Raw genomic sequence first — 16,063 nt, 5'->3', positions numbered from 1 at the left:
CTTGAAAAGCCACTTTTTCCAATCTCTGTTCAAGTTTTTTTTTTTTTTTTTTGTCTGCCACTATAATGAAGCCTAATATGTTTGAATTATCATCATCTTGTGGTAATAATTAGTAATGATCAGTAATTTACTGATAAATGTAATTCATTGTCATTCTTTTTTATTAATTATCAATTCATTTATTTACAAAATTATCTGGATGTCATCAATGATGAATTCACTTACATTTTTATAATCAGTTTATAGCCCTAGTTCTAATTTCTTTACAAAAGATTTGACCAGTTCTCATATGTAAAACCAGACAAGCTCAAGACCTCATATATCCCTGTCTACATTGACCTCTCTTTCTTTGAACTCACATGCACTCACACATACATATGCACATGCATACACGGCATCAAGTCCTACACTACCTTGAATGACGCTACTCCTTTATGTGTGTATGTTTTATTGGCTGAAATGCTGGCGAGGGTTCAGTTAGTCAGTGATACTGTAGCATCCTGGCACCCCTGAACAGGGTAAGAGCTGCTGTGAGCTTTTGAGTGGCCTTCACTAACAGCATGCTGACTCATTCAACTAACTCACTGCTCTGTCTGTGTGTGTGTGTGTGTGTGTGTGTGTGTGCTGACACATTTCCACATTCATGCTTTCTCAATACTCTAAGAGCAGATTCAATTCATTCAATACATGAAGTACAATAATATGCTCACAACTATGTGCACATCATCACATGTCTTGCTCATTGTCTAGTGGATAACCAGTCAAATGTCTAATAGGTGTCAACATCTAATGCACTGTATTAATATCTTTTATAAACCATCAACAACATCATATTGGTTTATGAGCAATAATACAGGTGCAACTTTGCGGCATATCATATTTATATTTATACAACAGTTATGTTTGGTCCTCAAATCTGCTTGTGGCCTTACTCACAGCAAGTGTGGTGATGGACACCCAAAATCCACTATAATTTAAAGATAATGCTGTTTTTGTGTCACGGAATGTAGTTTTAAGAGTTTTTTAGAGAACAAACTCCATCGCACACCTGCAAGTGATAGGTGCGTAGGATAATAAGACCAACCAGGTGGATCGTTTCAACAGACAAGCAATTCCCGCACACTATCGTAACTTGCAAAGAAGTGATATTTATTGACACAACGTTTCGGTCACACGACCTTCATCAGGAGTCTAAGAGTTTTTTAGACAAAATGTACTAGTATTTAAGCGTTTAAGTTGCCCTCGGCCAAAACTATTTGCTCTGAAACAAATAATACATTAATGAGAGAAAATACTTGCTGTTAGATTTACCCCAAAAAATTATATCTCATGTTTAGCCACTATAGAGACATCAGAGCTAGCAACAAGTTCCAGAAGACAGGCTTGTGCACAATTCAGAATTGAATTGAGAATGACTCCTAAATTCCAATTCATTGAATTTGAATTGAATTTGAATTGATGTCAAAAACAGGATCTAGAATTACAATTCGAATTTGAATTAAAGGAAGCAGAATTGCAATTCAATACAAATTCAAAGAAATTCATATACATAAGTGAAGTGTTTAACAATGAAGCTTTACAATATATGTCAGATATGATTTCATTACATATTCTATAAATGATATTAGTTTGAACTACTTGTACAGATTACATTGTGTTATTTGATTACTTTGAAATGAAAATAACATTTTGAACAAAACTAATCAAACAGTGAGCGAGTAATTTATTTCAAGAATTGGTAACACTTTACAATACGTGTGCACACATGTGCATTAATTCATGTTTAATTAATGCACAGATAATCACGAGTTAATGTATAATTAATGAAGATCTAAACAATTTATTAGTGATTACTACATCAGCAACTAATGAACATTCTGTATGATTTATAGATTAAGTAATCAATAAATTGTGTATTAATTCCCTAATAACCCCTTTTATTAACTAATAGTGTAAATTAATGTATTCGTCTTGTAAGTCATGTATTTCAACTTGCAGTTGTCTGCTTTAATTAATCATTAGATATAACTATATAACTTAACAATTAGTTAATAGTTATGTGCCTCAATAAGTAAAGTCATAACATAATGATATCTTTGCAAATCATTAGCTAATGATTAATTAAAACAGACAACTGGAAGTTTAAATGCATGGCTTCAACACATTGGCACATGACTGACTAATTCTATATCATAACCACAATGACATATTAATTAACAACAAAGACTATAGAATACCCAAGACATGTCACTCGTGTAGTTTTGAATGGGGAAAAATGCAACGTTCATTATGGCCGCGAAGCCCCGCCTTCTTAGTGAAAGAGCCAATTGTTGATTAGTAAAGTCAGCGCGTCACTGCAGCTGCGGTTAGAAGTCCCGGTTGCTATAGAAACAATCGGCGCTCTAACGTGCGCTCAGTACTGCACATGTGCACTGGCTCATCTAGCCGGAAAAATAAGCGTTTTTTTAACGCTATCGGAGCACAAGGAACCATATTTATGAGGCAGTTCTTGTTGGATTTCTTTGGAGATTTAAAATATGAAATTTAATTGTAAGCTTGGTGAACAGTTTTGGAGAATTTGATGTTTCCCCATTCAAAGAGATAGGAGCTGCACTTGCCTGCCCGAGTAGCGTTTCAAAGATTTGGCCATCTGCTATTACACTCCCTGTGAGAAAAACCACAAGCGGACTGATACAAATGGTGAGACAGTTGTTATCAGTTCTGTTATCACTCTAATATCACGCTCTTATCAGCCAATCATATTCGAGGACCAGAAAGAACTGTAAAAAAATGTATAATATGATGCAAGGAATATACAATGTCCTCAATAGTGTAGAAGTCAACCATAGTGAATGCAGGTGTTTTAAAGGGGTCATATCATGAGGAATCAAGCTTTCTTTGATATTTTAAGAATGAATAAGAATTTCTGAGCTTCAAGATGTCCTCACGAGACTACAAAACCGTCTGTTGAAACTAATCTACAGATACAGTCCTTGGTCATTTCAGTCCAATCTTGATAGTGTATCACAATTTAGCATTGATTGTTTTGTGAACCTGTCATAAAACAATGCAGGCTTTGCAAAGAGGCTTTTATTGAAGAATAGACTGTGCAAAATATATTGACTATAAATATTGAATATATTGTTTCAAGAGGCTCAATTAAATTCATAATTGAATTGAGAATGACTCTTAAATTCCAGTTCAATTCTTGAATTTGAATTGAATTTGAATTGATGTCAAAAACAGGATCTAGAATTACAATTCGAATTTGAATTAAAGGAAGAAGAATTGCAATTCAATACAAATTCAAAGAAATTCATATACATAAAAGTGAAGTGTTTAACAATGAAGATTTACAATATATGTCAGATATGATTTCATTACATATTCTATAAATGATATTAGTTTGAACTACTTGTACAGATTACATTGTGTTATTTGATTACTTTGAAATGAAAATAACATTTTGAACAAAACTAATCAAACATTGAGTGAGTAATTTATTTCAAGAATTTGATCATTATTTATATGTTGGAACAAAATGTATGCAGGGTTGAGGAGTGACTAGTCATGTGTAATGAAATTATGCTATTAAATTACAAAATTAATGTAATTGTATGTGAGATTCAACACATTCTTTCTGTTGTATGACTGTGTGGAATGTCTTTGAATTGCCATGAATTTAATTCCACTTCCTTCATTCCAACTCCAATTCAAATTCAACTTCCTGTGGGGCGGAGTCAATTCAATTCAAATTTCAACTCATGAATTGAATGGCGGCCAATTCTGAATTGTGCACAAGCCTGGTGTACACAACCATTACAACATATTAAGCAGCACAACGGTTTTTAACATTGATAATAATGTTCAATAAATGATCCAATCAGCATTATGTGACACTGAAGACTGGAGTTATGGCTGCTAAAAATTTAGCTTTGCTATCATTTGAATAAATTGCATTTTAAAAAATGTATTAACATACAAATTGTAATAAATCAGAAACTTTTGTACAGTACAGCAAGAATAAAAAACTAAAAAAACTAAATTTAAAATAAAATAAATAAAATAAAAAAGGGTTAGAGAGAGGTTGGATCATCGTCTAAAAATAAATATGCAGACCTCATAGCATCTATGATATGACCCTTACATATTTGTATTTGTATTTTTATACTATATGTCTATGATTGACAGCTCACCATACCTCTAATAAAGGCTTTGTTTTCCCTCAGAAGCCAGGATGGGGTGGGGTTTATGGCTCCGGACAGGAAGTCGTTGACTCTTCCTGTGTCTCGTAACAGAGGGGGCGTCATGCACACACGTTTACATCAGCTGGGCAGCCTGGAGAATGCACACACTTTCAACCACAGTAAGACATATTTACACACAATCATTTCTTGATTACTCCTCATCTTTAACAACCTCTCTAAGATGAACTTTTATCTAATGTGCTTCAACAATCATAGAAGTTACACTGTGTGTGTATGTTTCAGTCTGAGAATTTGTTCTTGGGATCTTTGTAGACTTACCGGTAAGAGCTTCTAGGGTTTCAAGGGGACCAAAAAGCATAGTGCTATGCATATTTTACATGTCATACTTTGGCACACCTTCAATGCAAAATGTTGTAGTCCAGTGGTTTTCAATCTTGGTTCTGAAATACTAACAGTTTTCCTGGACCAGGTGTGAGAACCACTCGTGTAGTCCAAACGGAAAGAGCAAAGCAATACTGAGAGGCCAAAGCAGCTTATCTCACTTCTGTTCAGTTTAGTTATTAAATGATATCATCTTCTTTTCCTCATTCCCCTCCAGCGTATTGCCATGGTGATGCTGACGCGTGTCTCCTGGAGGCTAATGTCTCAACAGAGGTGTGCTTGACTGTGCTGGACACACTCAGTGTCTTCATTATGGGCTTTAAGGTACAGACAACAAGTAGGAGTGTGTGCTTATTAGTAGAAGTTCAGTTCTTCTTTGAAGCACTCTCATGTTAAACCATGTATCCACAGACGCAGCTGTGTGCAGATTTGGGTCATAATCCACTGATGAAGAAGGTTTTCCAGGTGCACCTTTGTTTCCTGCAGATCCCCCAGTCAGAGACGGCACTGAAGCAGGTCTTCACCTCCCTACGTACCTTCATTTTCAAGGTAATCAAAACAGCAAACTTCAGTGTTGGTTAATGGGATATGAGAGAAGAATATCCCCAAAAGACACCCTAACAGTTTAGAGTAAAAAAAAAAAAAAAAAAATATATATATATATATATATATATTGTGGCCGGGCGGGGAATAGCACGACAGAACAACAGACTTTGGTGAGCCCCGGAGGGTGCGTTTATTGAAAAACAGTGCGGAAGTGAAGGAAATAATACGGGGAAAGGGCGATGTGGCGTCTTCGGTGCTTGGTGCCTCGTGAATCCTCTATCCCTTGGTGCTCTTCGGTGACTGTGGCCAGTGAGGGGTGAGTGCAGGAACGTGCGGTCACCCCGAGTGAAAAGGTCCAGGCTTGGTGCGGCCCAATCGTCACGGCGAGTCTGTGGAAGGAACGATAGAGAGAGGCGGTAAGCGTTTTGGCTCTTTGGAGAAGCTTCTCACCCTTCTGTCCTTTGGGGCTCGTTTATAAAGCAGATCTCGCCGTGATCGATTGGTCCGTGTTGAGTGGTTGCAGGTGTTTCTGATGAGTTGCCAGGGCGACGCTGATTGTTCCTCGGGACTCCCGCCACACTCCCCCCCCCAAGCGACGTCCTGGTTCTGGAGGAGAGAAGAAAAGGGGGAGACTGGGGTTGGGGGGGAAGTGACCCCTGACAGACCTGCGTATGCTGCCCAGGACCGAGAGAGCCCGTCTGCGTTGGTGTTGCTGGTGCCGGCTCGGTGGCGCACATCGAAGTGGAAGTCCTGGAGCGAAAGGAACCACCTTGTGACTCTGGCGTTCGTGTCTTTTGCTCGGGCCATCCACTGCAGGGGGGCGTGATCTGTAAAGAGAGTAAAATGTCGACCCAGTAAGTAATATTTCAGCTCCAGGACTGCCCACTTGATGGCGAGGGCTTCTTTCTCCACGGCCGCGTATTTCCTCTCGGCCTGGGACAGCTTACGGCTGATGTACACGACAGGATGCTCCTCTCCCTCCTGGACCTGGGAGAGCACGGCTCCCAACCCCGTGTCGGAGGCATCCGTCTGGAGCAGGAAGGGACAGCTGAAGTCTGGAGCTCTTAGGACGGGTTCCGTGGTCAAAGCTTCCTTAATGCGTGTAAAGGCTCGCTCGGCGTCATCACTCCAGTGGACCCGTTCTGGCTGTCCCTTCCTGGTCAGGTCCGTCAGGGGGGCAGCTATAGAGGAGAAACTGGGGATAAAACACCGGTAATAGCCCGCCAACCCCAGGAAGGCACGTACCTGGGTCTTGTTGGTGGGCCGGGGGGCGTCCAGGATGGCCTTTACTTTGTTTTCCTGTGGTCGTACGAGTCCTCTCCCGACCGTGAACCCCAGGTACCGTGCTTCGCTGTAGGCTAGGTGACACTTGCGGGGGTTGGCGGTCAGCCCAGCCCGACGGAGCTCGGACAGCACCCTGCGGAGCCGCTCCAAATGGTCCTCCCACGCCTCCGAGTGGATGACGACGTCGTCAAGGTACGCCGCCGCGTATGTCTGATGGGGGCGAAGGACGACATCCATGAGACGTTGAAATGTTGCGGGTGCCCCATGCAAGCCGAAGGGAAGGGTCCGGTATTGCCAGTGGCCAGATGGAGTGGAGAAGGCTGTCTTTGGTCGAGCTTCTGCAGAAAGGGGGACTTGCCAATAGCCTTTTGTCAGGTCGAGCGTTGTGATATACCGGGCCCTTCCCAGGCGCTCCAGGAGTTCATCCACTCGGGGCATGGGGTAACTGTCGAAGGCAGAGACTTCATTTAGGCGCCGGTAGTCATTGCAGAAGCGCAGGGTGCCGTCGGGCTTCGGGACGAGGACGATCGGGCTGGACCAGGGGCTCCGGGATGGCTCAATTACCCCCAGTTTGAGCATTTTTTGGACCTCCTGCTCTATAGCCTGCCGGCGGGCCTCTGGGACTCGATAGGGCCGTTGCCGGACGACGACGCCTGGAGGAGTATGAATGTCATGGGAGAGGACGTTAGTCTGGCCGGGGGTGTCGGAGAAGACATCTTGGAACTGACCGACCAGGTGCCGCAGCTCCGTCTTCTGGGCGGCCGAGAGGTTAGGGTTGGCGTCCACAACCGCGGGTTCTTGGACGGCCAGGGCGGCCACGTGGTCTCGGTCCCCGACCCATCTCTTTAGCAGGTTGATATGATACAGTTGTACCGCTTGTCTTCGGCCGGGCTGTCTTACCCTGTAGTTCACCGGGCCGACTCGTTCCTCCACCGTATAGGGTCCTTGCCACTGTGCCAGGAACTTACAGGCTACGTTGGGGACCAAGACCATCACCTTGTCACCTGGGTGGAATTCCCGCGGTTGGGCCGCCCGGTTGTACAGACGTTGCTGGGCTTGCTGGGACTTCACCAGATGTTCCCGGACTAATGGCATGACGCGGTCGATTTTACTCCTCATATCTTGCACATGCTCAATGACGGTCCGGTAGACTGCCGGCTGCTGCTCCCAGGCCTCTCGGGCCACGTCGAGGAGGCCGCGGGGTTGTCGTCCAAAGAGGAGTTCAAATGGGGTGAACCCCGTGGACGCCTGGGGCACTTCTCGAATCCCAAATAGGACATAGGGGAGGAGGAGGTCCCAGTCCTTTTTGTCCTCAGCAGCTACTTTCCGCAACATCTGCTTCAGGGTCTGATTGAACCTCTCGACGAGCCCGTCGGTCTGAGGGTGGTAGACTGATGTGCGGATTTGTCGTACCTTCAGCAGCCGGCAGAGGTCAGCCATTAGCCGGGACATGAAGGGCGTTCCCTGGTCGGTCAGTATCTCCGACGGCAGGCCCACCCGGCTGCACAGCAGGAACAGCTCCCGGGCGATGGCTTTTGCGTTGGCTTGGCGTAGCGGAACTGCCTCTGGATACCGGGTGGCGTAGTCTACAATGACGAGGATATGCTCGTGGCCCCGGCCAGACCTCGGCAACGGCCCTACGATGTCCATCCCGATCCGCTCAAAGGGCACCCCAATGATGGGTAAAGGGATGAGTGGGCTGGGGGGAGGTTTCCGCGGGGACGTCCGTTGGCACTCTGGGCAGGCCTGGCAGAACCTCCTGACTTCTGCTTCGAGTCCCGGCCAGTGGAACCTATCACGGATACGTTGCACGGTATTCTGGGCGCCCAGGTGTCCAGCCATGGGGTGAGCATGTGCCAGCTCCAGGACCGTCTCAGTTTTCTCCTTGGGGACAACGAGAAGACGCTTTACCTCCCCCCGGCGCTCCGCGACACAGTACAGCAGACCGTTTTGCACGACGAAGTGTGGGAGAGGGTGAGGGGCCGGAAGGACCTCCTGGCCTTCGAGGATGCGTACTTGCCGCCAGCAGTGTTTCAGTCTGTCGTCTTCCTTTTGGGCTCTTCCAAAGTCTCCCCCACCCGTAACCTGCTGGAAAACATCATGGAAAAGGTTAGTATTACGGGCGGGGGACTCACCCTCTCTTCCACTGTCGGACGTCAGCAGGCTATGCGGGCTCTCAGACCCCCGCGACGGTTGGCGACGTGGACGCCGGCGAGGACGGGCGGGCTGTGTGGCTTCGGCTAGGGCGGCCTCCAACCCCGGCCAGTCCCGTCCCAGTAGCAGCGGTACAGGTAGGTCCTTGAGGACGCCAACTTCCAGGGTCCAGGCTTGACGACCTTTGTGGAAGGTGAGAAGGTTAGTGAATACCTGGCGGGTATCCCCGTGGACACAAGTAATGGGCATTACAGCTTTGGGACTGGGCCGGGGTTCCAGTGTGCCGGGTCTTGCTAGGGACACGGCACTTCCTGAGTCCAGTAAGGCTTGACAGCGGCGGCCTTGAATTTTCACCGTGGTCGTCGGGGCTCCACGGGGGGTCCTACGATGAACCACACAGCCCGCCATCCAAGGCTTCACAGGCGGAGATGGTGGGTCCGTGGGCATCGGTTCATCGCGGGGGCTGGACGGTCTGCGCACTGGCCGTGGGATGCCCTCTGGCGGCCGTCGCTCCTGGGGCACCCTCCGGGGAAAAGGCGGCGCTCGCTCCCCGGCTTCCCGATGGTAGGCAGCGTCCGCCAGTTCGACCGCCTCAATGAGCTCTGCGATGGACTTGGGGCCCCGCATGCCGGCAGCCTGCCTCATCGAGCGCGGCAGCGCTCTCAGCATCCGGTCAACCACTACCCGCTCGGCGACTTGGGAGGGGGATGGCGAGTCCTCCAACAGCCAGTGTTCGGCTAACCGCATCAGATCAGCGGCTTGGGTGCGTACTGGCAACCGCGCTTTGAATTCCCACTCATGAAAGCGCTGGGCGGCGGTGGTCGCTGATAGCCCTAAGCGACCTAAAATTTCTCTTTTCAGTTCATTATAATTACTTTGAGAAGACGCAGGTAATGAAAAGTAAGCACGCTGAGCTTCCCCCGAAAGCAACGGTGCCAGCACTGCAGCCCAAGTACCTCTAGCCCAGCCCTCTGTGCGAGCGACTGACTCAAACATCTTGAGGTAAGCCTCAATATCATCATCTGCGGTCAGCTTGGGTAAGAGCCGAGCGGCAGTGACGCGGGGATCAGGTAGGGGAACATGTTGAGCGGCTGGTAGGCGTAGTTCTGCTAAATAACCTTGAATTTGGCCATGTTGTTCGGTCAAAAGCTCAAAACATTGTTGCTGGCGGACGCTAACCTCTGCCAGCTGTTTCACAATGTCCTCCATTCTGCCGGGGAGGAGCGCGCCTGAAAAACAGAAAAACCGGAAGTGAGAAACGAGGCAAGATGGCGGTGTAAACAAAGAGTGTCTTGTTCGTCGGCTTCCCAGGCCCGTCACTTGCCCGCATTCTCCACCACCTTGTGGCCGGGCGGGGAATAGCACGACAGAACAACAGACTTTGGTGAGCCCCGGAGGGTGCGTTTATTGAAAAACAGTGCGGAAGTGAAGGAAATAATACGGGGAAAGGGCGATGTGGCGTCTTCGGTGCTTGGTGCCTCGTGAATCCTCTATCCCTTGGTGCTCTTCGGTGACTGTGGCCAGTGAGGGGTGAGTGCAGGAACGTGCGGTCACCCCGAGTGAAAAGGTCCAGGCTTGGTGCGGCCCAATCGTCACGGCGAGTCTGTGGAAGGAACGATAGAGAGAGGCGGTAAGCGTTTTGGCTCTTTGGAGAAGCTTCTCACCCTTCTGTCCTTTGGGGCTCGTTTATAAAGCAGATCTCGCCGTGATCGATTGGTCCGTGTTGAGTGGTTGCAGGTGTTTCTGATGAGTTGCCAGGGCGACGCTGATTGTTCCTCGGGACTCCCGCCACAATATATATATATATATATATATATATATATATATATATATATATATATATATATCAATCAAACAAGTAAAATAGTAATTAAAGTTAGCAAAATACAAACATTTCTGATATATGCATGTCTTTCTTTCTTCTGTTGAAAAGAAATTAAGGTTTTTGAGGAAAACATTTCAGGATTTTTCTCCATATAGTGGACTTCAATGTTGGTCAGCGGGTTTCAGTTTCAGTGCAGTTTCAAAGGGCTGTACACAATCCCAGCTGAGGAATAAGGATCTTATCTAGCCAAATGATTGATCATTTTCTAAAAAACTAAAAATGTATATACTTTTTAACCACAAATCTTGCACTAGCTCTGCGTCCATGACTTCACGCATTACGTAGTCACGTTGAAAAGGTCATGCGTGTCGTAGTTGGAAGTACCGGCTCAGTTTTTACAAAGCGAATGTACAAATAAAGTCAAACGGCCCTTACAAAAAAGGTAAAACAACAATGTTGGACAATAATTAAGTTTGTTATACCTTTTTGAACCTGAGTACACAGATGAAGAACTAACCGTGACAAAGCTACGAGCTGACGTAGATGCAAGTTGAGCATTTGTGTGTGGGTAAAAAGTATATAAATTGTATTTTTTTAGAAAATGACAGAACGTTTTACTAGTTAAGATCCTTACTCCTCGTCTGGGATCATGTAGAGCCATTTAAAACTGTGCTGAAACTGCCATTTGGACCTTCAACCTGTTGATCCCCATTGAAGTCCACTATATGGAGAAAAATCCTGAAATGTTTTCATCAAAAACCTTAATTCCTTTTCGACTGAAGAAAAAAAGACATGCACATCTTGGATGACATGGGGGTGAGTAAATTATCAGGAAATTTTAATTCAGGAGTTAACTAATCCTTTAAAGGAATAGTTCATGGAATAGTAAATGTCCAACATGACTGTACACATGATGAACACGTAATTGTGTTCATTATTTTATTTAAATCTCATTCTGCTCTCCATGTCTTTTTCTCTCTTTCTCAGTTTCCCTGTACGTTTTTTGACGGACGGGCAGATATGTGTGCCTGTTTGTGTTATGAGATCCTGAAGTGCTGCAATTCCAAACTGAGCTCCATACGTAGTGATGCCGCCCACCTGCTCTATTTCCTCATGAAGAGCAACTTTGAGTACAATGGCAGGAAGTCCTTTGTCCGCACACATCTGCAGGCAAGAGAGGCATAAGAGGGTAATGGGGGGGGGGGGGTCAAATAAACACCAAAAGTGTCAATCAAAAAAAATAATTTTAAGTCAACTTGCTGCCCCTTGGAAGTTTGGTGAGGCCTACTGGTTGACAACCACTGATCTAGACTGCCTTTTTGTAACCTGGAGTCCATACTGGCTCTTTTTTTACTTGAAAAACACAGTTTGCTAATTTGTGAAAACACAATATGGCTGAAATACCTGGTGAACATTTTTTCTTAGGTGGTGATTGCGGTGAGTCAGCTGATCGCTGATGTCATTGGGATTGGAGGGACACGCTTCCAGCAGTCACTGTCAATCATTAATAACTGTGCCAACAGTGATAAAACTGTGAAGGTAAAATTTGAAATTTCCATTTATACAGTGTATACAAAATACATACAGTGAGGGAAAAAAATGTTTTAATCCCCTGCTGATTTTGTAGGTTTGTCCACTGAAAAAGAAATGATCAGTCTATAATTTTAATGGTAGGTTTATTTTAACAGTGAGAGACCAGAAAAATGCATTTCAAAAAAGTTATAAATTGATTTGCATTTTAATGAGTGGAATAAGTATTTGATCCTCTATCAATCAGCAAGATTTCTGTGGACAGGTGTCTTTTATACAGGTAACAAAATGAGATTAGGAGCACTCTCCTAGGTGCTCTTAATCTCAGCTTGTTACCTGTATAAAAGACATCTGTCCACAGAAGCAATCAATCAATCAGATTCCAAACTGTCCACCATGGCAAAGACCAAAGAGCTGTCCAAGAATGTCAGGGACAAGATTGTAGACCAACACAAGGCTGGAATGGGCTACAAGACCATTTCAAAGCAGCTTGGGGAGAAGGTAACAACAGTTGGTGCGATTTGCAAATGGAAGAAACACAAAATAACTGTCAATCTCCCTCAGTCTGGGGCTTCATGTAAGATCTCAGCTTGTGGAGTTTCAATGATCATGGGAACTGGGAAGATTCAGCCCAGAGCTACACAGGGGATTCTTGTCAGTGATCTCAAGACAGCTGGGACCATAGTCATCAAGAAAACAATTGGTAACACACTACGCCATAAAGGACTGAAATCCTGCAGCACCCGCAGGGTCACCCTGCTCAAGGAAGCACATGTACAGTGCAGGCCCCTCTGAAGTTTCCCGTTGAACGAATTGGAGGAGAATTGGGTGAAAGTGTTGTGGTCAGATGAGATCAAAATCAAGCTCTTTGGCATCAATTCGCAGTGTTTGGAGGAGGAGGAATGCTGCCTATGACCCCAAGAACACCATCCTCACCATCAAACATGGAGTTGGAAACATTATACTTTGGGGGTGTTTTTCTGCTAAGGGGACAGGACAACTGCACTGCATCAAAGGGATGATGGACTGGGCCATGTACCATCAAATCTTGGGTGAGAACCTCCTTCCCTCAGCCAGGGCACTGAAAATGGGTCATGGATGGTTATTCCAGCATGACAATGAGACAAAACACACGGCCAAGTCAACAAATGAGTGGCTCAAGAAGAAGCACATGTGGCCTAGTGGCCTAGCCAGTTTCCAGACCTTAACCCCATAGAAAATTTGTGGAGGGAGCCGAAACGTCAGCCTTGAAACCTTTAATGACTTGGAGAGGATCTGCAAAAAGAGGAGTGGGACAAAATCCCTCCTGAGATGTGTGCAAACCTGGTGGCCAACTACAAGAAATGTCTTACCTCTGTGATTGCCAACAAGGGTTTTGCCACCAAGTACTAAGTAATGTTTTGCAAAGGGGTCATATACTTTTTTCATTCATTAAAATGCAATTTATTACTTTTTAAAATGTGTTTTTCTGCTTGTTGTTGTTGTTGTTGTTATTCTGTGTCTCACTGTTCAAATAAACCTTCCATTAAAATTATAGACTGATCATTTCTTTGTCAGTAGGCAAACATCGAAAATCAGCAGGGGATTGAATAATTTTTTCCCTTGCTGTAGGTTGCTATTTGAGTAAATGCTGGAATTTTCCCAAAATATCTACACTGGCTATTACTTTTAGCAAAAAATATATTCTCAAGACTGCAAATTGGGCCTAAAATCTGGGCAAAAGTCATGTCTTGTGTTCCAGCCTTAGTAGAAAGTATCTACTAAGAACATACATGTTAATAATAAATATAGATGTCAGAATAACAATGAACACTGTAAGCTCAAGATAACCAGTTTTTCATATTCAAATCAATGCATATGTCATGTCAGACATGACTGTTTGCCTGTTCTACATTCTCTCTTCCTGTTCTTTCAGCACACTGCTTTCCCCTCGGATGTGAAGGACCTGACCAAGCGGATCCGAACGGTACTGATGGCCACTGAGCAGATGAAGGAACATGAAAAAGACCCAGAGATGCTGGTGGACCTGCAGTACAGCCTGGCCAAATCCTACACCAGCACCCCTGAGCTGCGCAAAACCTGGCTGGATAGTATGGCTAAAATCCACGTCAAGAATGGAGATCTGTCTGAGGTAAGATGCCCATGATATGCTAAGTGATAAATGAAGGGGTCTTTAAAGCTAAAAAATAAATAAACTTTGTTTAAACATAACCTATATTTAGCTCCTTAAATTAGCTGTTTTTCACTCAGTATTTGTGTTTTAGAGATTATTCAGCATCAGTTTGTTTGGTGGTATAGTACAACAGTGGTGGGTGGATAATGCTACGTCAGTGACTTGGCTTGTTTTTTCTTTAGGCAGCAATGTGTTATGTGCATGTGGCAGCACTTGTGGCAGAGTACCTGAAGAGGAAAGGTGAGGAGTCCACTAGGGGGCATAGTAAATACAGTTTGCATGTAGCTCTGGGTTAGAAATTCACTTTTGTGTACTTTAACTCTGTAAGACCTTTTATTGGTATTTTACATAATATAACAACAATTTCAAAATAAGGTCAAGATGAAAAACTGTTTTTTTCTTGCTCCATTTGAGCTCTTCATCCCCACTGCACCATTATTACACATTATATCATTCTTAATCTATTATGAACCATATTATCAGTATTGTACATAAACATCAGGCTTGTGCACAATTCAGAATTGAATTGAGAATGACTCCTAAATTCCAATTCAATTCTTGAATTTGAATTGATGTCAAAAACAGGATCTAGAATTACAATTCGAATTTGAATTAAAGGAAGCAGAATTGCAATTCAATACAAATTCAAAGAAATTCATATACATAAGGGAAGTGTTTAACAATGAAGCTTTACATTATATGTCAGATATGATTTCATTACATATTCTATAAATGATATTAGTTTGAACTACTTGTACAGATTACATTGTGTTATTTGATTACTTTGAAATGAAAATAACATTTTGAACAAAACTAATCAAACACTGAGGGAGTGATTTATTTCAAGAATTTGCCCACATGGAAATAACCTATATAAACATATATGTTTTAATATAGGTTTTGATATAGGTTTGTAATATATGTGACATATAAAATTGGCCATTTTCCTATATTATATGTACATATATGCACATATATGTGTACACATGGCTGCCAAAAACTGACAAAAGTTTGACTACAGCCTGCGAGACCATGCATAAGATCCCTAATCAAGTAACTAAAAGCAGGTGGAAATTTGTCCACTTACGTAATATTACGCAATACGTCTAGCTATTAAAGTGGAAAAAGAAATCATATTTTTTGCAATATTATCTAAACAGAGTTCCATAGTTAACCCTTAAGCCTTCACTATATTACAATTAAATCATAATCTAATCATAACAAACTATATATCGTTGGAAAGGTCTAAGACTCCTATAAAGATATTTTACCAATGTTTTTTGTTACACATTATGTTGGAATAGTAATAGATTAATAAACAAGGGTTTGTTTTAACAGGAGGGTTTTAATTGTTTTTTGCAATTTTGGAGTAAAACCAGTTTTGTCAAATAATTTTTTACAATAAATTTAAACTTCTATGACTTTTTTATACTTGTATTTTTTTTTTAAATGATTCACTTCTGCAATTATCTGCTGAATGTCTCATTTAAAACAGACCAACCTTAGGTTCAAAAACGTTCATGAATTATAACAATTTAAGTTTGGGTAGTGCACTTTCACGTCTATGTTCAAAAATGAGGGGTGAGAATTGAGGGGTTAAACTGAATATTGCAAAAATAGGAGAAGGATACATTTTTGTCCAGTTTGGGCGGCAAACTACTTTAAATTGAATAATTGTATGTCATAGACAAAATGAATAAATCTTATTTATATTATCTTGCCATGTTTCCTTTGAAAAAAGCAGGTCATAGTCATTTTCACATTTTTGCTTCAATTTTGTTAAAGATGTTAAATTTGGTCAAGAATGCAAAGAATATATCAAACCTATTTTTGGAAAAAAAGAAATAGTAGTGATTCAGTAGGTAACAAATTTATTTGCCCCCTGAAATGGATATTCAGTTGCATTATTGCACAAAGTTTGTGATTAATTTATGTGGAAGTACTTTACTTGAATCATTAATT

At 43.1% G+C, this 16,063-nt stretch overlaps 1 protein-coding gene across 1 annotated transcript in view; it reads left to right on the top strand.

Annotated features, from left to right (window-relative positions):
* The window catches only part of dock9b (dedicator of cytokinesis 9b), a 92,336-nt gene that overhangs the window by 51,383 nt on the left and 24,890 nt on the right, over nucleotides 1-16,063 (top strand). The window contains exons 38-44 of the mRNA XM_073851840.1: nucleotides 4,230-4,366; nucleotides 4,807-4,913; nucleotides 5,001-5,138; nucleotides 11,386-11,568; nucleotides 11,824-11,937; nucleotides 13,844-14,059; nucleotides 14,284-14,341. Of these exons, the coding sequence (XP_073707941.1) occupies nucleotides 4,230-4,366; nucleotides 4,807-4,913; nucleotides 5,001-5,138; nucleotides 11,386-11,568; nucleotides 11,824-11,937; nucleotides 13,844-14,059; nucleotides 14,284-14,341 (953 nt within the window). The remainder of the gene's footprint in view (nucleotides 1-4,229; nucleotides 4,367-4,806; nucleotides 4,914-5,000; nucleotides 5,139-11,385; nucleotides 11,569-11,823; nucleotides 11,938-13,843; nucleotides 14,060-14,283; nucleotides 14,342-16,063) is intronic.

This window comes from Garra rufa, chromosome 12, assembly GCF_049309525.1.
Source record: "Garra rufa chromosome 12, GarRuf1.0, whole genome shotgun sequence".
NCBI lineage: Eukaryota > Metazoa > Chordata > Actinopteri > Cypriniformes > Cyprinidae > Garra > Garra rufa.
This window is presented reverse-complemented; position numbering and strand designations above follow the sequence as displayed.